This window comes from Protopterus annectens, chromosome 6.part1, assembly GCF_019279795.1.
Source record: "Protopterus annectens isolate FY-2018-M chromosome 6.part1, PAN1.0, whole genome shotgun sequence".
NCBI classification, from domain to species: Eukaryota; Metazoa; Chordata; order Ceratodontiformes; family Protopteridae; genus Protopterus; species Protopterus annectens.
The window spans coordinates 58,801,851-58,824,783 of record NC_056738.1 but is presented as its reverse complement, the minus strand read 5'-3'; the positions used below and the strand labels follow the sequence as shown (position 1 = coordinate 58,824,783).

The window sequence follows — 22,933 nt, the reverse complement described above, 5'->3', positions numbered from 1 at the left end:
CACCCCGTGGTGTAATAACTACCTGATCAATTATGGCAAATCTAAATGTATGGGTATCACTATGTTCCTTTAAATGTCTATATAAGGAATTTTTGGTGTCATGCACCTTAATCCTATACAAATGCTCATAAATCTGCTTTCTAAATTGCCTTTCAGTTTTCCCAATATAGAAGGCTGTACAGGACATACATTTAGCAAGATATACTATGTTGGTACTATAACAATTCCCTTTCTTAAACCTGATGTAAGTCTTATTGATGTCATTCAACTTGCATCCCTTGCTCTCAATTATAGCAAAGCATTGTCGACATGAGCCACATTTTTTGGTAGATGCATCTAATTTCTTGTAATTCAAGTTTTTTGCACTCTCCAATATTCTTTTTACATTAAACCCCATTTTGTATACACAACAAGGTTGTTCACCTACTATATTTCTCACTTCATCATCAACAGTTAAGGTGTACCAATGTCTAAACAATATATTTTTAATTTCATTGACATGCGGAGAAAACATTAAGACACAAACTTTGTTAGTCTCAAGCCTATCAATATTACATGACTGGATGTCAGTGTTGCAATTGTATACTGTTCCTAATATCGGAGGGTATTTTTTACCCCATTCATTAGTAACATAAAGAGCAACATCATTCAATAGAGATATAGGATAATCCCTATTGATGAACATATTCTTAATAAAATTTATTTCTTTGACCATTGTCTCATAATTGGAGGACATCCTAGCCTCCCGTATACATTGTCCTTTAAAAATGTTTCTTAATATGTGTTTGGGATGATTACTTGAATATTCCAAATACCCATTGGAAAAAGTTTCCTTTCTAAAAATTTCTGACTGAAACCCAGAATCCGTGTGTCTTATAAAAGTGTCCAAATAGGCAATGCCTTCGTTGTTAACTTTGAGTAAATTTCAAAAAACTATTGGATTAAACTATTGGTTAAAAAATATATTGTGTATATTTTATAGCATTTACATTTTACAGTTTTTATATATTAGTACAGTCAATTCATTTTATTACAATTTTGGTATTTAATGTTATTATTAATTATTGTATTTTTATTGTGTATAAAATTTTTAATCATCGGAGGAAAAGTATTTTATTATGGTGTTTAAATATTACTTGCATTGGCACTTTAAATAGGAAGTGATTATTCAATTATCAATGAATTCTGGCGCCAAAAAGTTTTTAAATATGTTCCTTATTTTGATGTTTAGTGGTCTGAAGAAGTCTGCTTTGCAGATGAAAGCGCTTACCACGGTGTACACAGTACTTCAATAAGTTGTGTTTTTCTATTCCTTGTTCCGAGTCCATTCACGCTTTGGTTGCTAACCTAGCAGAGGCTATTTCCAGTCTCATTGTTGTGATTACGTTGTTGTACGGAGCTTTGGATTTATTTCAGTTCTTTTGCTATGGACAACACAAGTATGGTGATCGAGACTTCATTGGACAAGGACATGCTGAGCACCTTGAAGGCGGATATGAACATTTTACATGAAAACGTTACCCGCCTGACAGATGTAGTCGGGCAGCTACAGAAAACTCTGTGGGACATAAAAAACGCCACTTCCGATGCTATAACAAGCTGCTCGCCGGGTGCTTCACACGTTTCTACACAAGTGGATATCCAGAATGGTCAGGGCGAACCTAATAAGGATTTCAGTGAGGTGACCAGATTGAGACTGTTGGGGAATAGTGTCCGCGACACTAGCCAAGTGTTTGACAAGGAATATACATCTGACAAGGAGTTTACTTTCGATTTTTCAGGTTGATGAGGATTTTGACCATTTAGGAGCTCGTCCAAACCTTATGCAACCTGTTAGAACATATACCAAACCTAAAACGGATTTGGTTAAAGGTGCTTTTGCTAATTCTTCCAGCCCAAGGGGCAGGACTGTCAATGTTAATGTTAATGCAATTACTCATGAACTTGGTAATTTAGATAAATTTTTTACTGGTGAATATGATTTTAAAATTAATAACAATCAAAAATATATATATAAAGACAACTCTGCCAACCATAAGGGTACTTTGAAAGATATGATTTTTGGTTTAGGGAAATTACTTTCAGCTGTTAAAAGCATTAAAATAGACAACGCGTATCTACTGAAATGTATCAATTTAGGTATTGTACCTATGGGTTTAAGGTTTTTTAAAATGCCTATGGGAATTGACTTGGATATAGACACTAAGAAGGAGTTTAATAAAATGTTTGATGGCTTTGGTACTAGTTTTATGAATTTAATTATAAAAAAGAACGATGAGAAACTAAGTGTGTTAGTGAGGTAGAGAAGTTGAATAATGGCATTGTAACTGATCTTGTGTTTCCCCAATGGAAGGAGCTATATGAAAAACAATTTAAATTAGCAGAAAATAGAGCAGCTAATACATTTGATAGAAAGAACAAAAAATTGTTACGTGATATAGAACAATATCACCACCACAGGGCATATCTATGGAAATCACAGACCAACAGGGAAACTCTGTTTGAAGCCCAAGATAGATGGGGGACTCACAAGGAATCTGAATCAAATTTTCAGGGGGGACGATTTTTCACGCCTCCACACAAAAGGAATTATCGACAAAAGAACCATCAGAACAGATGGTAGGTAATGATGTTGTTAACATTTATGATTTAACATCACAATTGGAAGTTGTGCCCATTGTAGAAGCTGTGTTGCCACATAATAATTTAGATGATGAAGTAGTTATTGTACACAAAGATATGAAAATATTTAATTATACAAGTTTAAAGATACAGGAAGAACATTTTTCTTTATTCATGAAGGGTATGAAATATATTCCAACTGTTAAATTTAATCTGACTGACATGATAGCAGAGGTAAAGTTATTCTGTCGTAGGCTCAATTTGGCACTTACCATGCAAAAGAATGTTGAGCAGTTACCTTTAAAAACACTTAAGAAAAAAAGTACTTACATACCTACGGCACATAGAAACGTGTTAAACTTTGAGGATCTCACCTGTTTAGATATATACAGATATAAACAGTGAAGTAAGACCCTTACTTTTTATGACAATTTGTCTTATAAGGAGAGAAAGTGTTTAAATGAGTTGGTCAGTGATAAAGACATACGGGTTATGAAACCCGATAAAGGGGCTGGGATAGTTTTGTTTCACACCATGGATTACAACAATAAGATACATAGCATCTTAAATGAGACAGGCAATTATGACATAGTGTCTCTCAATTAAGTTAACTTAGGATATCACAAGATTGACCTAGCTTTGGAAGAGTATCTTATTGACAATAGGATTACTGTGGATACTTACAATTTTTTAAAGGTTGATTTCCCTGTGTTAGCTACAATAGTAGGCGTACCAAAAATCCACAAGGATATTGTTGATCCACCATTTCGTCCTATTATTTCGGACAGTAAGTCCAAAACTTACAACATAGGAGTAGCTATAGACAGATGGGTCAAACACATATATGGGAGAACTCCGCACCTTATAAAGGACTCATGGATGTTTTTATCTCGCCTTACCCCAGAAAAATGGAAAAAGAACTTGTTATATATCACTATAGACGTCATAGACTTATTCTCTTGTATACCTAAAACAGAAGGACTAGAATTTTTTAGTGAGAGTCTGAGAAGATTTTCCAATCTTAGTTGGGACGGTATCAATTTGATCACTGACATGATGGAATTGGTATTGGATAATAACTTCATTTATTTCGAAGGGGAGTATTTTAAACAGACACGAGGTGTGGCTATGTGGGCCTCATGTGCTCCCATTTTTGAGAATTTAGTAATATTGGAATGGGAGAACCAGTGTTTATTTAACTGTACATATTTTCAACATGTAGTATACTACACAAGGTTCCTGGATGACATGTTCCTGTTATGGGACGGACTAAGTGAACTTTTGGATGAATTCATGGTATTTCTTAACCAGTCCAATAGTTTTTTGAAATTTGCTCATAAAGTTAACAACGAAGGCATTACCTATTTGGACACTTTTATAAGACACACGGATTCTGGGTTTCAGTCAGAAATTTTTAGAAAGGAAACTTTTTCCAATGGGTATTTGGAATATTCAAGTAATCATCCCAAACACATATTAAGAAACATTTTTAAAGGGCAATGTATACGGGCGGCTAGGATGTCCTCCAATTATAAGACAATGGTCAAAGAAATAAATTTTATTAAGAATATGTTCATCAATAGGGATTATCCTATATCTCTATTGAATGATGTTGCTCTTTATGTTACTAATGAATGGGGTAAAAAATACCCTCCGATATTAGGAACAGTATACAATTACAACACTGACATCCAGTCATGTAATATTGATAGGCTTGAGACTAACAAAGTTTGTGTCTTAATGTTTTCTCCGCATGTCAATGAAATTAAAAATATATTGTTTAGACATTGGTACACCTTAACTGTTGATGATGAAGTGAGAAATGTAGGTGAATGACCTTGTTGTGTATACAAAATGGGGTTTAATGTAAAAAGAATATTGGAGAGTGCAAAAAACTTGAATTACAAGAAATTGGATGCATCTACCAAAAAATGTGGCTCATGTCGACAATGCTTTGCTATAAACGAGAGCAAGGGATGCAAGTTGAATGACATCAATAAGACTTACATCAGGTTTAAGAAAGGGAATTGTTATAGTACCAACATAGTATATCTTGCTGAATGTATGTCCTGTACAGCCTTCTATATTGGGAAAACTGAAAGGCAATTTAGAAAGCGGATTTATGAGCATTTGTATAGGATTAAGGTGCATGACACCAAAAATGCCTTATATAGACATTTAAAGGAACATGGTGATACCCATACATTTAGATTTGCCATAATTGATCAGGTAGTTATTACACCACGGGGTGGTAATTTTAAAGCACTCCTTAGCGAAAAGGGAAAGTATGTGGCAGATGATGACTAATGCCACAAAACTCCCTGGTATTAATGAATTCATTTCTATTAAACCTTTTTTGCAGTTATTATAAGATGTATTGATATATCAATTTTGAATAGATACAATATCACTTGTAGTTTGTGTGATATGCAAAGTTAGCAAAATATTTAATTTCTTAGTCACACTATTTTGTATGTGTTTATATCAAATTTTATATGCATATGATTGTGTATGACATTATTATTCTCACTTTGAGCAGTATTTATTCAGTGCAGTTATTTTCAGTATTTTTCCAGCAGAGTTGTATTTATAGCTAATACATTATGTATACATCAAATATATTATGTATATTTTATAGCATTTACATTTTACAGTTTTTATATATTAGTACAGTCAATTCATTTTATTACAATTTTGGTATTTAATGTTATTATTAATTATTGTATTTTTATTGTGTATAAAATTTTTAATCATCGGAGGAAAAGTATTTTATTATGGTGTTTAAATATTACTTGTATTGGCACTTTAAATAGGAAGTGATTATTCAATTATCAATGAATTCTGGCGCCAAAAAGTTTTTAAATATGTTCCTTATTTTGATGTTTAGTGGTCTGAAGAAATCTGCTTTGCAGATGAAAGCGCTTACCACGTTGTACACAGTACTTCAATAAATTGTGTTTTTCTATTCCTTGTTCCAAGTCCATTCACGCTTTTGTTGCTAACCTAGCAGAGGCTATTTCCAGTCTCATTGTTGTGATTACGTTGTTTGTGAAACAGTCTGTCTCTAGTTGACAGTGTTTTTAATACCACTTTGAATCATTTGATAATACAATGTCTTACTCTAGTATAGCCATATGTAATAACTATGTAAGCAGCAAAAGTCATTGATATCTTATACCATTTTACTCCATCTGTAGCCAAGACCATTTGTCTGTATTAAAACAAGTGATACTGATGTATAATATACATATTTTATCAAGTGTATTTAGTGTGCAGCAAGTTAGAAGAAAATTAAAGAAAACTTGAAGAATCAGTAGTAAGGTAAATGTAAGTTGTGAGATTGTAAACTATCCATCTGAATGCATATTAGGAGTGATAAGTTAAAGAATAGTCATATAGACATAATATTGGTATAAACTGGTGGGAAGTACAGAGTGACATTTTAATGTAATAAGTTTAATTTAATTAAATGACCTATAAAAGTAGGCAGATACTGTAGATTCCTAGCTTGAAAAATAAAAGTCCCCTACAGCAATTATATGTGCAGAAAAGATGCCAGCATCATCACTTAACATTGTACTTTCCTAAGGTGAAGAAGTCTTCGACTTGTAATATATTGTCTAGGAAAAATGTCAAATGTCAGCCATTTTTACTTAAACTGAGAGAGGCCTGGTGGCACTGCAGTTAGTACTTCTGCTTCATACTTAGTTCACCAGTTTGGTTCCCAGCATTGGTGCCTTCGGTGTTGGATCAGTATGTCATACTTGTGTTAGTGTGGGGTTTACCCAGGTGCTACAGTTTCCTCCTACAACTAAACATGCTGTAGACAAATTGGCAATCCTTCAAACTCTGTCCATAGTAACTATATTTAGGGAACTGTCAAGCATCTATTGAGTTTCATGCTAATCGATAAAATGCTAATAATCATGCATCAAATGCATTTTACAGGAATCGTGTTACCTACTGCTAAGTAAAACATCACTAAATTGTTATGATTTGATGGGTTTGTTAAAATGTTTTAATAAGAAAAGTCTGGCCTTCTTTTGAGGCTGCATTCCCTGGTATTCTACAACAGAAAATTAAGCTATGACCTATAAATGAGTTTCATTTTATAGTACTGAGTTTGTTTCCTTTATTTTGACTTGCAAATTGAGTGACTTCAGCAAATCACTTAACCAGACCATTTTCCCAAGTTGCCCAAGAAACATTTGTAGTTTTGCTCAATGTGGTTATCTGTTTAAAAGCAAATAATATAAATACTAAAACAAAAGTTCATATTCATGGTATTTGGTGACATGTACTCATTTGTTTTTTGTTTCTCTTAACAAATTAGAAATGAACTAATCAGCTGCTATGAACTAGTATATGCTGTTATAAAACTGTCTGATTCCTAGTGCAAAGTTTATATACCAGTTTTCAGGAACTTACATTCATTTTGTGGTACAGGCATTAATGAATGCAGTGACCCATCAATCAACAGATGTGCACAACAATGCAGAGACACTCAGACAAGCTTCTACTGTTCATGCAATGTGGGATATCGCCTGCTACCTGATAAGGAGAACTGTGAAGATATTGATGAATGCAATGAAACTCCAAGTGTATGTAGCCAAATCTGTGAAAATACAGTCGGGTCCTTTATCTGTAAATGTGCCCCAGGTTATATCCGTGAACCAGATGGGAGACACTGTCGACAAATCAGCAGTATTATGCCATATCTTATTTTCAGTAATCGCTACTATCTACGTAATCTGACTGTAGATGGGCTTTCATATTCACTTATTTTCCAGGGGTTGACCAATGTGGTGGCACTGGATTTTGACAGAGTGGAAAGGAGGCTTTACTGGACTGACATGGGAAGAAGGGTGATTGAAAGAATGTTTTTGAATGGGACAAACAGAGAAACAATTATTAGTCATGATCTGCCACATGGTGAAGGCTTAGCAGTTGACTGGATTGGCAGGTGAGTGTACCATCTTTTCCCATTTTTCACTGCAATACTTTCTTCATGATGACATTTTTGAAAAACTTTTGTTAGTAAATATTATCTCTATTTAAGCGTAACCGTTTAGGCTAACAAGACCTGTGATGCAGAGGACTATAATATGCTTAAAGGTGTGAACACATGGTATCTTTTATACTCAACAATAATGTTTTATTCATGCAGAGTATTGGCAAAGTGATTTCAGTTTTGCCTTTTATTACTGTGATAGAAAACAAAATGCTGCTATTTCACAGCTCCTTCTCCATCGGCTTTGTCTCTGACAATGTAATATAGCAACTTGTGTTTTCTAATCTTTGTTAAATCATTCTGTCATGTTAATATACAAATGAACCAAAATGTGCACAAACTATATAACTAAAACCAAGTAAATAACGGTGCTGGATATAGAACGGCTTCTTTATTTACTGTTAAGCGCTTTTCATTTGTCTCAAATAGCAAACTTCATCAGACAACAAACAACAACTAAAACCTTCCTTCTTATATACTTAAAATGGCGTAATTTCCTTTACAAACAGGAAGCGACATATGCAGTGCTGTTTTTTAAAAAACATATGACTCATATAAAAATTTCAGAAAGAAGAATGGCAGGACACTGCTGGAGTAAATCCTTTTTTATTAAAAGACACAAAAATCAACCAAAGATGAGCGCTTTCGGGTGTGGTACCCTTCATCAGATAGAGAAGACAAACATTTCCATCAATTTAAATTGATAACCAACCAATCAGTAATCAGTATGCTACCCGCCTTTTTTGTAGGGCGGGCTTCAAAGGTACCATGTCATTTAACCCCGGGCTCCTATGAGCCATCAGCTCCAAGATCCACTTGGATTCAAGGGATTCTGTCAATAACTTTATATCCCCTCCCCTATTATTTAACCTTACATTGACCACAGCCCTGAAACTAAAGGTATGTGTAGAGTACTTTTCAATGTGCCTGTAAAGGGCATTGTGCATGTTCTTATTCCTTATGCTAGATAGATGCTGCAAAATTCTGATCTTGAACATATTGTTGGTCATCCCAACATAATAAGCTGTGCACTGTTCACATGTAGCCAAATAGACTATATGACTGGTCCTACAAGTAGCCTTTGCCTTGAAGTTATAAATCTTGCCTGTAACAGGATGTTTAAAGACCGTATCTTTATTAATGGAGGGACATGCTTTATACAAGCCACAAGGAATGCTGCCCGAGCTATCTTTGAATGAGGTAGATGTGGTGGTAACCCTTTCAGTGCAAAGAATGTCCTTCAAATTCTTATTTCTCTTATACCCAAAACTGGGTCTAGTCCCTATGAGATCTCTCAACTTATTGTCACTCCTTAAAATATTCCAATTTTTAAAAACAATGGTTTTTATATCTTTTATGTTGCTGCTATAGGTAACAAATAACTTAGGTTCCCTTGATGTATATCTAGGAAAAGCATTGACCGTAGCAGCAACTTGCCCTTGTTTAAGCCAAGGTTGGTATTTATTATCCCTTTTCTGTCTGCTGTCCCTTATGACATCACAAATCATGCCTTCTTTATATCCCCTGTCCAGAAAACAATGCTTCAAAGTCTCGATGTCTTTCTCATACTGTGTGTCATCCAGTGATAACCTGGATATTCTCCCAGCCTGGCCCTGGACAATATTGGGGAACATATAACTGGGATGCATGCTGTCAAAGCACAGCAAGCTGTTTTTCCAACACTCCTTCTTATGTAACTTAGAAGAGAAACCATTACTGGTTTGTGTGATGCTAACATCTAAAAAGTCTATGCTGGTATCCGAAAAGTTCAACTTGAACCTAAGGAAAGATGTAGTGGAGTGTAAATAACTGACAAAATCTGTTAACATGTCTGCATCCCCCCTCCAAAAGAAAAAAACATCATCAACAAAACGTGTGTACATATCTTTTAATAAAGAAGGATTTACTCCAGCAGTGTCCTGCCATTCTTCTTTCTGGATTTTATATTTGCCGTGTGCTGTTTGGTGGGACTCTAGTCATAGCACAGAACTTTCATTAGGTATCATATAAAAACTTGTTACTAAAATACTGATACAATATCTAATCATCTAAGCCAACATGCTCCATGAATACTTATATTGCAGACAATAAATCACTTTTTTATATATAAACACAAATATTCATAGATTAAATGAAAAACTTACTACATCAATCATACTAGCAATGCATTTTCTATGAAACCCAATGATTAATAAAACAGTGATTGCTATGTACTCTTGAAAAGACACAATATGAATATAAACATGCTAAGGAATATCTAAACTGAAAATCTTATGCATAATATTATATTTTTATTATTATTTATTATTATTAATAATTCCTTACTTATTCACTTTTTTACTTTTTTTTTTACTACCTAGCCAATGCCTTTAATGTAAGTATACTATTAATAGTGCAGTAATCATTTAATCCTGGCCATACACATGAATGTAGTTGCAGTTGTCAAACCAATTCAGCCTATTCCAGCTGAATAGTCCAAGGTCAGCCCCTATCCTGTTCTTTAATTTTCTGTATTACACAAAACTTGAACAGTTGATCATTAAATTCATATATATGCTTTGCTAATACATTTGTTAAAATACCATCTGATGTTGTTAATTTTTGTTCATTCCTTACTGATGGGTTATCGGTTCCGTCCTCGGAACAGAGCCGGCCAATATCAAGCTTGTTTCAGCCAAAAACTCTCGAGCCAAGGTCCTACCCAGAATGCTCTGCTCCCTGTTACCACAGATCTCATTTGCTGCGTTGCTGTACAACCGTGTCAAGCCACTTTCTCAGCTAAGTGTCTAATTTTTTAAAAGTTTTATACATTGTTCTTACTTGAAAGTTTTTCAGATAGTTTCTACTAATATTTTCCTACCCTATCACATATTTTAGACTCTCTCCTTTTCTTACCTCTGAGGTAATTATTCATTACTATCATTGGTAATCCTTCCTTTTCTAATAACCAGAATGAACAAACCACAAAGCAGCAACCACTGACCAGGAGAAGAATATCCAAATCCAACAAGCTGGAACCACGTTGAGTCAGAGTACCGAACCAATTTTATTCCAAAAAACAGAAGTTAACCTAGGTTTCTTCTCAATGTAAAGGCTTCCTCAGAACAAATTACACAAATACAACACTCCCTAACTCTCCCAATTAATCCATTAATTGGATCTTCTTCTTCTTCTTTCGGCTTTTCCCGGTTAGGGGTCGCCACAGCGGATCATCTTGTCCGCACATTGATTGGCAGTGGAGTTTTACGGTGTCGAGTTCTAATCCATTAATTGGATAATTAACACTAATTTTACACCCAGTAGTCATGATATACTTGCACAAGCTACATCTACCACATTTAAAATTACCCAATTGTCGACTAATACTAGGAGTATTATCATAGGCTCCCCTTTCCAATAAATCCTTAAATTATTTATCTTTCCTAAATACATTTTTCGGGGCCATCCCTATCTTCATCTCAACATCTTCATCAAAAATTCCAGGAAGGAAAGAAATGAGCAATTATATTTTATAACCACTTATAATTATGATACGGAAGTAATTACACATATTCAGAAAAATTGGGGTTTATTAAAATTAGATAATAATGTTGAGATGAAGATGGGGATGGACCCGAAAAATGTATTTAGGAAAGATAAATCATTTAAGGATTTATTGGAAAGGGGAGCCTATGATAACACTCCCAGTATTAGTCGACAATTGGGTAATTTTAAATGTGGTAGATGTAGCTTGTGCAAGTATATCATGACTACTGGGTGTAAAATTAGTGTTGTGGGAACTTATATAGGTATTAGAGGACATTTTATTTGTTATAATAAGAACGTGGTATATTTGGCAAAATGCTGTCAATGTCCCGCATTTTATATTGGGAAAACTTGCAGATGTCTTAGAGAAAGGGTAAGTGAACACATATTGGATATTAAACACATGAAAGCCACCAATGCATTGGTCAGACATATAGGGCAATATCTTGGACATAATTTTAAGTTCTGTGTAATACAACAGATTAACAAGCACAATCAAGGAAATATTCTTCATGTGCATTTGGATATTTATGAAATGAAGTGGCAGTTAAAATTTGATGCCACAAATTTTCCTGGTATTAATGACAGTATTAGCATAGCTCCAATATTAAAGTTGAAGCACATTTTAGGATGAAGTCACAAAGAATGGCTTGTTAATTGTTGTTTTTAAACAGATGTTGATAAATCTTTAAAAAAAATTTTAAAAACATTTTAAAATAATCAAACATATAAAATGAAATATATTATATTTTATATAGTATTCAGTATTTTTAAAAATGTTTATAACACATTTTTAAAACCAGTTCTATATTGTTTGTAATAAATTGTGTATATGTTAATTATCCAATTAATGGATTAATTGGGAGAGGGTGGATATATAAGGGAGTGTTGTATTTGTGTAATTTGTTCTGAGGAAGTCTTTACATTGAGACGAAACCTAGGTTAACTTCTGTTTTTTGGAATAAAATTGGTTCGGTTTGCTGACACAACGTGGTTCCAGCTTGTTGGTTTTTGGATATTCTTCTCCTGGTCGGTGGTTAATCCTTCCTTTTCTCTTCTTACCCTTTACGTAGCCTTTCCTCTTCTTTTTGGTATTATTGTTCTTCTCCACATCATTATGTCGGATAAGAAAAGTAGCATTGGTTTTAAGCAGTGTAAGGATTGTGGCCGTTAAGTTACCACTTTCCGATGGCCATGACTTGTGTCTACTGTCTGAATTTCTCCCACCTTACTGTGGATCCACCATGTGGGATTTGTAAAATATTTTTGACCAGGACTCTTAATGAGAGGAAGAATAAATTAATATTGAAAGGTCCTCTCAAATCTCCTTTCTCTGATGCTATTTCTGGGTCAGAGAGCTCACCCCCTCCTGTTAAACCCCATAAGAGGCATTTTTCCTCTTCCTCATCAAAGTTGCTCCCTTTTTCTCCCTCTGGAGATCGTAGGGACTTGACTCATAAGAAGGTGAAATTGATTACTACTTCGGTGCTGCCACCTGTGACCCTGTCAGCTCCAGGCTGGGCACCACCCCAAATGATTCTGGCTGCTTCCATGTCTTCCTTGTCATTACTGGCACCGGAGTTCCCTGTGCAGACAACTACGGCTCAGACAGTTCTGTCGCAGCCCTTACCGGCACTGTCCATGCAGATACAGTCCCCTTCGGCACCGACTATGACGTTTCTGTCCTCCACGGTTCAGACTTTTTCAGCATCGACATGTTCTTCAGTGCAGTCCTTCTCGGCACCATCCTTATTACTGGTGCAGACACTTTCAACGACGGCACCATACCCATTGGGGCAGACTTTTGCCTTTATGGTGCAGACACCTTTAACTTCTATGGTGCTGATGTCGGTGCAGACAACTTCCACACCTTTTTCTTCGGTGCAGACATCCTTGGTTCTGGGCTTTGCACCTCTCGAATTAGCAAGGACCAAGTATTCTCCTTCCTTGGATCCATTTGCTAGTAGTTAATATAGTTCTTTTCTAGAAAGGGCAGAAATGCCATCAGCTCTCTCTATGAGGTCAAGAAGAAGCCTGTCTGAGCAAGATGTGTTGCAGATTGTTGACCAGTTGCTTGTGGCCAGAGGTCTCTCTCACCCGTCGAAGTCCACATTCTCTCATTCATGTGAACATATACCTCCTCAAACTCAAACATACACTGCTCCTTTGACTTCTACCCAAGTTTTGTAGCCTGTTACTCTGACAGCAGCTTCCCTTCCTCCGACTTCAATAGTGCATCTCACTTTGGAACTGGAGTCATCCTTGTGGCCTTCAGTGCACTGGGCATCAGGCTCTTCTCAGGCCAGTGGCTGTGCCAAGGGAGGGACATTCCTGGTTCCATGCCGATTTTTTCTATGGCACCCTCCAGGAATCCTCTCTCTTTCACAGTTCACATATCTCTTGAGACTCCTGGTCTGGGGGTGGGCTTGTTGGGGCGGGGTGTGACTCCGGTTCCAAGGTTGTCATGCTCGGTTCCAGGCTCCCATCCCTCCTTGGGTGGGCCGGCCTTCCAGGCCATGGAGAGGGTGCTTGCCTCTGCTGGCAAACCCCACAAGTTGGTGTCCTCTCCCCCTCTGTGCCACAGCTGTCACAAACCACAACCACCGGGCACAAGGGCCTCAGGTTTCTCCTCCTCAGGAGACCCCCACTTTGCAGTCTTCCCCAGCACCTCCCACTGAGGAAGTACCCCACAAAGCATCATGCAAGAGGAAGCACATGGACTCCACTGAGGAGTCTTTGACTGAAAATATGGATTTTGATGATAGGGAAGGGTCCCCATGGTCACCCTGTGATGAGATGTCCTTTGGTGACATCCTCAAGATCCTTAGAGGGGTGACTAGAAGTCTTCTAATCCTTCCTCTGAGGAGTCCGTATTCCTGCTGGCTTTTCGTGCCCGGCCACATTGTCATGGACCTCATCATAAATAGCTCCTGCCAAGGTTTCAGAGAGCTGGTTGATAAGATCCCTCTGAAGCCTGGTAAAGTCCATTTCCAACTCTTCCATGCATCTTATTTCGCACGCAATGGAAGAGCGACTAGAGCAGCAGGAGCAGGTATAGTCACCAGACGACATGCCTGGATGGGCCTTTGTGATTTTTTGGACTCCTTTAAGGCTTCCTTCATGAATGCCCCCATCGAGGCCACTTCTTTATTTGGCCCTAAAGTGAAAGATACGCTGGCAAGGTGTGAACAAGATAGCAAGACCTTATCTGCCATTGGTATCAGACATTCTACTCCTCAATGGTTTTACCCCAGAAATCAGAGGCATGGGAGGATGTGGCACAGGAAATCCCAGGGCTCTTTCTATGATGCACATGCCAAGTTCTCCCCTAGAGGCAGAGGGGCAAACGCCAATGGAAGATGCCCCTTTTGGGGCAGAGGAGGTCTACGAAACTGGGGTTCCAGACATTAATTCTCTGGCCAACCCTATCAGTACTCCTAAAGTGTTGCCCGACTGCTCACCTCTGGAAGAGGTCGGGGGTCATTTCTCCTTGTACCCCGCTGCCTGGCAAAATATAACCACCAAATCTTGGGTACAACAGATAATATCCAGAGGCTATCACATCCCCTTCCATCTTTGTCCATCCTCATCCAGAGTATTACCCAATGTTTCACCCAGTCAAAGGGAAGCAGCAGCACACGAAATTCAAAAGCTGCTACAAAAAAGAGTCATCCAGATGGTCCCCCAGACCAGACAGGATCCGCTTTTTACTCAAAGTTCTTTTTAGTGCCAAAAAAGACAAGGGACTGGGGACTAATTCTGGATCTTAGCACAGTGAACAAATTTGTAAAAACAGAGAAATTCTGGATGGTCACAGTTCAGTCTATCCTTCCTCTCCTGGAAGAAGACGATTGGATGTGCTCTGTAGATCTTCAAGATGCATATTACCACATAAAAATGGACAAATGCCAAAGAAAATACCCCTGCTTCTGTATAGGAGCCTGTCACTACCAATTTCGGGCTCTGCCCTTTGGTCTCTCTACAGCCCCCCAGAGTGTTCATCAAATGCATGGCAGTGGTTATCGCTCACTTGCGACTTCAAGGATTCCAGGCGTTTCCATATTTAGACGACTGGCTCTTCACTGTCCCACCAAGCATCTACAGGAAGAAACCCTGCATTACACTATCCTCACTGCACAATGCCTGGGAATTACTATAAACTGGGAGAAGTCCAGCATGGCCCCAGCTCAGTCATTGGAATTCATTGGGGTACTGTTGGACACGAGAAATTGCACAGCATCTCTTCCAGACCACAGGCTTCAAAGAATAAGGAAACAGCTTCAACTGCTGCTCTGTCACCACAAATCTCCTGCTCAATCTATACTTCATCTCTTGGGGTCAATGGCAGCCTCAATCACCATTGTTCCTCTAGCCAGATTCCACATGATGGTCCTTCAGTGGTTACTTCTCACTCAGTGGTACCCTCTACAACATCCTTTGTCTTTTCAGATAAGTGTAACTCAGACATGCAAGCAATATTTACTCTGGTGGATGTCTTGAAATCCCCAACAGTGGTCTTGCCCCTTCAGCCCCCATCAACAGATAGCCATGGTGACCACGGATGCCTCTCTGATGGGGTGGGGGGGCTATGTCAGGGAAACTCGGTCCTAGACACCTGGTCAGAGACAGAGGCTCTTTTGCATATCAGTGTCCTGGAACTGAGGGCGGTGCTACTAGCATTGCAAGCATTTCATTCCATCCTTCCATCAGGGACTTTTGCGATCCAATCAGACAACATGTCAGTGGTCTGGTACATCAACAAACAAGGGGGCACCAGATCTTACCTGTTATGGTGAGAGGCCATGAGAATATGGCAATGGGTGATAGCTTCCAACTGCTTTCTAATTGCAACGCACATTCCCAGGAGCTCCAATGTGATAGCGGACAAATTCAGCAGGTGCATTCTGCAACCTCACGAGTGGTCCCTCAATCCTATGATAGCTGCAAAAATCTTCAACTGCTGGGGCCAGGCTTGATGTGACATATTTGCCTCCCCAATCAACTACAAGTGCAGCAACTATTTTGCCCTGATCCCCCCTCGGGGACACTCACAGAGAGATGGTCTAGTCCATGCTTGGCCCTCGGGTCTACTTTATGCTTATCCTCCTCTTCCCATCAGCTCCTAATTTCTGAAGAAAGCACGACAGTTAAAGAGCCAAGTGATCCTCATTGCTCCATATTGGCCTCGACAAGTCTGATTTCCCTTCCTTTGGCCTCACCAGCTAGATCAAACGTGGCTCCTCAATCCATCCCCAACATTGATCTCCCATCCGCAGGGTCTGACTCACCCCAATCTAACAACCCTGAAACTGACAGCTTGGTTTCTCCGCTTCCAATGAATGCCAGGCAGGAAAACCTCTCGTCCCCTGTAAGCAATATTCTTATTGCATCTCATAAATCTTCCACCAGACTAATCTATCTTAACTCATTCACTCTGGAGCTTAATTCCACCATAGGAACAACAGTGCATCCTGAGCTCATTTTCAGAAAATCCATTTGTAATACCATACAGAAAACAATGTTCATAACTCATTAACTATAAGAGCTAGACTAAAAATATAAAAGCGAAAGTTGTTCAGCAGACACTGACCTTTCCAACAGTGTAAATGTTGATATTGCATATCAAAGTCATTTTTAAATATTTGGTAAGGAATGTTGATATTGTGCATATTGTTTTACCTTTTTGGAAAAGCAAAGCACAATATCTTGGTCAATGTACCATGCAGACCCATACAATTTGAATTAAATTTGTTAGTATGAATGCCAGCTTTAAAATGATGCCTTAACCATTACTGTGTGATGCTCCTTTACAGAGATATTCACAGAAATATGATTAATATAATATTTTTCATAATTGATAAATAAACAAAGCATAATATTTTATCACCTGTAACAGATAGAGCCTACATAGCAGTGTAGAAGTTGTGCATCTGAATGTCAGCTTCAAAATGATGCATCATTTGTGTGATCACCATGTTCCCTTGCAAAGATATCGGCATAGTAATGAGAAGTATTGTTAAATGTATAATTTTCATAATCAAACAAGACTAAACAAACTGTGATATCTGTACATGTGTACAGTGCACAGACACAGTTATTTTACCAGGTTGTAAGGAGTAATACTGTCTTCAAAATGAGGTATTACTTGGCACACTGACATGCCCCCTTGCAAAGTTATTTACCTAAATATGAAAAAAAGCAAAATTTAATAATAACCTAAGTCCAAAACAAACTTTGATATCTGCACATGTGTACAGCATACAGGCACAATTATTTTACCATATTGGAACCAGCAATACTGTCTTTAAAATGAGGTATTGATTGGCACATTCAGATCCTCCCTTGCAAAGTTATTTACCTAAATATGAAAAAAATCATAATTTTCATAACCTAAGTCCGAAACAAACATTGATATCTGCACGTGTTCAACATACAGGCACAATTCTTTTACCATGTTAGAACCAGCAATACTGTCTTCAAAATGAGGTATGACTTGGCACATTCAGATTCTCCCTTGCAAAGTTATTTACCAAAATATGAAAAAAAACATAATTTCCATAACCTAAGTCTGAAACAAACTTTGATATCTGCACATGTGTACAACATAGAGGCACAATTCTTTTACCATGTTGGAACTATCAATACTGTCTTCAAAATGAGGTATTACGTGGCACACCGACATGCTCCCTTACAAAGTTATTTACCAACATATGAAAAAAATCATAATTTCTATAAACTGAGTCCTAACAAAACTGATATCTGTACATGTGTACAGCATTCAGAAGCAGTTGTTTTACCATGTAGAGACATATGATTGAAAATATACACATTCTTGGTGTAGCCAACATACTGCTTAATGGGTACATGTAAAGAAAAAAAGCAAGGTAAGGACTGTCACTCCACTAATGAAACCAGGACAGGCATGGGACTTCAGTGCCAGGCAAGGTCATCTGATCTGTCCAATAGCTGTGCTGGCTACCCACTCAGACAGCTGATACCACTGCAGTCTCACGACCTCCTTCAGTGTAAGCAGTCTGCCTTACCTATGCCCTTTCTCTTTACATGTGTCATTCAGCAATGCACCTAAGGGATCAAGTTGTGCATTAGTAAGCCCTTCCTGTCATCCAAATGCTACACATGCCTGATAAAAGCAGACTAAAAAAGAAGTATTGCAGGATGGTCACTGACATATTAGATTGTATGTGGTAGCAGTCTCCTGAAACAGTTGTTCTTTCTCAGCATCCTCACCAGCTCCTTACCACAGTTATTTGCGAAACTCAGAAAAATATATTTTACACAACACATTTCATAATAGAGTTTTACTTACTATACTGGTCCTACTTGGTCATGCGTGTTTTACATTCTTCTCACAAGCTGCATGTTACCAATCCTGCATAGCTCTCCTCACACCATTGTGGAGGTCAGTCAAGAACAACCCAATGCTCTCCTCAGTTAGGTGAACGGCATCCCTTCTGAACAGGTGAACATCTTCCACAGTGATGCTGTCCTGGCAGATTGTAGCTCCACCAACCCTGTGCATCAAGCCATGCATGAACCCATTCTGTAAACGTCTGGCCTTGTGAGCTGCCTGTTGACTGTTTGCTGTTTTTCATATCTATTGAGGAATTATATCAGACCACATGAAATGACAACGTGGCCAACACGACTTGGGGTGTTCAAAAATTGCTTTGATTTGAAACCATAGCCTTCCGAGTGGTTGACTGATGACATCATTCCCTCCAATGTGCAGCACAAGAATGTCAGGCTCAGGGTAGATGGAACACTTCTCTTCAACAACTGCAGTACTCAGCTCCAACGCACACCTCTTCTTGCAATCTGGTATACCTTCACACTGGATGTGGGGAAGCTCAAGTTGTACCAGTTTTCAGTTTCAGAGGCATGGCTGGCAGCCGACTGAATGTAGGAATGGCCACATACCCACACTCTCACTTGTCGTTCTCCTGGTCGTGAAGACATGTCATTGTCAGAAGGTGGACAAACCTGCACAGGAAAGAAAATGCAAACAGATTACTAATGATGTTTGACAGATGTATTGGAAGACTACATATGTATATGTATATCATATGCATTAACTGGTTAGCCCATCCAAATCTTCCATCCTATCCACAGGGGCAGTATTCTTTGCATTAGGTACATAAGTGGTGATGATACTGCACAGGTACATACCTACTACCCGTGAAAACACCAAATTACTCACAATGACTGACAAGGGGCACAGAAAGGGCACATGTAAATGGAAAAAACAGGATAAGGACCGCCACTCCATTAATATGCTGAGGACAGGCATGGGCATCTGAAGTGTCCCAACCTGTGCTGGCTACCCACTCAGACTGCTGGTAAAAGCAAGGACTCATGATTACGTGCAATGCCAGCACACTGCCTTACCTCTGCCTTTTCCATTTACATGTGCCCATTCAGCAATGTACCTAAGGGATGAGGGACGGAAGTAACTTACTAATTGCTGCCCGGACCTTCATACATTTACTACCCTGACCTATATACATTTACTACACCTGAAGGGAGGGAGACTGAGTGAAGAGCTACAGCAAAAAAACATGTGAAAAGACCAAGACTGACCCAGGAAAAACAGGTGGGGAAAAGACAATGGCAATGAAAAGACAATGACCTTGTATGGTTTACATAATGCACTGCATTCATACATGTGCACATGCATATGTGTATATGTATGATTGTATGCATATATCTGTAGCCATCACTGAAACCTGAGCTTCAGATAACCTATACTTATTACACCGTATCTGTATTACGATCTTCAGCAGTCTGACCATGTATGCACAAGCACTTCCCTGGTACACAAATGAATTATTTCCCCTACCAACATCTTCATTACTACATGTTATACACATGTCCCTAAATGAAACATTCACCTAAATGTTCCCTTCAGGAAAATGTTCAGATATGCATAATCACCAAAATTATATATATATATATGTGTGTGTGTGTGTGTGTGTATGTGAACAATGTGTATATGTGCAAGTACATTATGTATATACGTATGTATCCATAAACACACATATGCACAAATATATATATATATATATATATATATATATATATATATATATATATAAATCAGGGGTTTAGGAGGGTAGGCAGTTTATGAAGAATGAGGGGGTTCCTTGCAATGACTACAAGCAGAGAAAAAAACACAACCTGGCTTGTGCATTCATCAAAGTGATAACGGCTTCTACTTATGTGAATAGCTGTGACAGCAGCTGAGACTTTTCCCAGAAAAGTGATAATGGCTAACTGCTATATTGTAACTGCACATACTGCTAATGTGATAATGACCTTCCTTTCATTACTGCAAAGGTATGCATGCTGACACACAGGTGATAATTGCTGCACATAAGCTGCTGAGTAGGCATTCATTATATTACATTGTGCAGCTGTTATGTAACACAGTCTCAGTATCATCAGTAAAGAGAAGACCTGAGTCATTCAGTCAAACAGTATTACACTTGCATATTACTGAGCCCTTCCTCCCACCTAAATTCCACACATGACTGACAAAGCCAGGAGAAATGCACCAAAAATATGGTAGCTCCATGTTGTCAATAGTCAACAAGTTGTTGTTTGTCTTTTGGCTTTTTCCTGGTAAGGGGTCGCCACAGCGGAACTCCAGCCCGCTAATGAATGGCAGTAGATTTTTACGAAACGCTGAGGTGACAGCTTGACGCCCAACCTTCAACAAAGGCACACCCATTTACGCACGCATGTCTTTTGAATGCTACCCAACCACGGGGAGGACATGCAGACTCCACACAGAAGGCCCTCCCCAAGCCAAGCTGAGAATCGAACAGGAGAACCTCTTGCTGTGAGGTAACAACGCTATCGCCGTACCACCATGGCAGACTGTCAATAGTCAGCAAGTGATAACCTTTATCTCACTCAGGCAGTGTAATCACAAATAGAATAAAACAAGCAGAAGTGATTTCCTGTCTTCTGTGCTGTACTATAAGTAATGTTGTTGTTGTCTTTTGGCTTTTCCCGGTTAGGGATCGCCACAGTGGAACTCCGGTCCGCTAATGATTGGCCGTAGATTTTTATGAACGCCGAGGTGCCAGCTCAACGTTCAACCTTGAATGAAGGCACGCCCATTTATACATGTCTTTTGAATGCCCACCCAACCACGGGGAGGGCATGCAGACTCCACACAGAAGGCATTCCCCGCTCTCCAGCCGAGAATTGTTACGCAATGTAATTTGCAGACTGACTTTCTATATGTCCTCAGTAACCCCACCAGTTGTTTGCATTCTGTATGCACAGGCACCAAAATGAGACAAATTGACTCAGCAGTCACTTCAGCAGTGAGACCATGTATGCACAAGCAATTCCCTGATACAAAATGAATTATTTCCCCAAGCAACATCCTTGTAATTATGTCCAGGTATACATGCACCCAAAATTAAACGTTTCCACAAACAAACCTTCAGTAACATTTTGTAGGATGTGCAGCCACCAGCATGAACACTTCACCCAAGCAACCCCATCAGGAGAATAATGTTGAGGTATGCACAATGTCCAAAATTAAAAGCTTACCCAAATGAAACGGCTGTAAGATTTGCTAGTATTAAACCACCAAAATGAAACAGTCACCCACTGAGCCAACCACTGAGTATAATAATAAACAGAAATAACAAAGTCAGAAATATGTAAATGACCTAGCTGATCCATGTAAGAATTACTCCAAAGGTAGTAAATCAGTTTATCTCATCTAACCAACCCTCTAGCTGGAATAAGACACAGCAATGAAAAAGGCAGAAATATTGTCCAAAATATCTGATTGAGCTATGCCAAAAATCAGCAATAAAATACAGGTCACTAAGCCTTTCTTCCCACCCAAACATTTTTTGACTATGTGTTCAGTACTGTTTTTTGACCTAAATGTTGTAGCACACTCTTGGGTCTGTAAATACATATGTTTGTTATCATATCCTTGTATCTGAAACTATGCTTTGTCAATGTCTTATGAACATGTCTTTATGTGATCCTATTTACCTGGGCTATGCCTGCAAATGGTCTATTGAGATCAGTGCACTAGCCCAGTAAACAAAGTAAATTAATAAATACAATGGCCAAATGGATTATCCAATTATGCAAAAGCTTTTCCCTGACACACTAATGAATTACTTTCCCCATTAACCCCTTCAGTTGTTTGTGTTGTGTATATGCAAGCACCAAATTGGCACAATAAACTGTTTTATCCAGTGGTCACTTCAGCAGTCTGACCATGTATGCATACGCACTTCATAACTTCATAGGTGTGTACTAGGCTAATGGTCCCTGAGCCTTTACAAGCCTAGCCCATAGGGTTACCCTGGCATCATGCCACCCTACCTTAGTTCCTAGTGCCTCTGTTGAGTAGAGCCACTGGAGTGATCCCTGGGGTGTTGACCTTCTTCTCTTGACCTGCAATTCCAGTCTTGGCTGGATAGTGCGTGGCTTCCAGTTTGTATATGTAAGTGCATCTCTCACAAGTCTGTGTGTTGGAAGGTAAGAGGAGAGGGTTGTCTGTGTACATGAGGCAGTTGCTACATTGCTTCAGGAAGCCCAAGTTCACCAGGTTAATAGGAGAAAGCACAGGGAACTGACTTTTAGACATACCTGGAGGGGTGGGCATTGATAAGTACTGGCTCTGTTTCCTTGTAGAATGTTTAGTGCTGGTAGCACTTTTGTGTGCTACAATAATTGCTACAAGAAGTCTGTTAAAGTGCTAGACTAATAAGCTAG

At 38.5% G+C, this 22,933-nt stretch overlaps 1 protein-coding gene across 1 annotated transcript in view; it reads left to right on the top strand.

The window, feature by feature from the left end:
• LRP2 (LDL receptor related protein 2) overlaps nt 1-22,933 on the top strand; it is a 1,335,386-nt gene that overhangs the window by 869,359 nt on the left and 443,094 nt on the right. Inside the window, exon 50 of the mRNA XM_044075346.1 lies at nt 7,069-7,585. Within this exon, the coding sequence (XP_043931281.1) occupies nt 7,069-7,585 (517 nt within the window). The remainder of the gene's footprint in view (nt 1-7,068; nt 7,586-22,933) is intronic.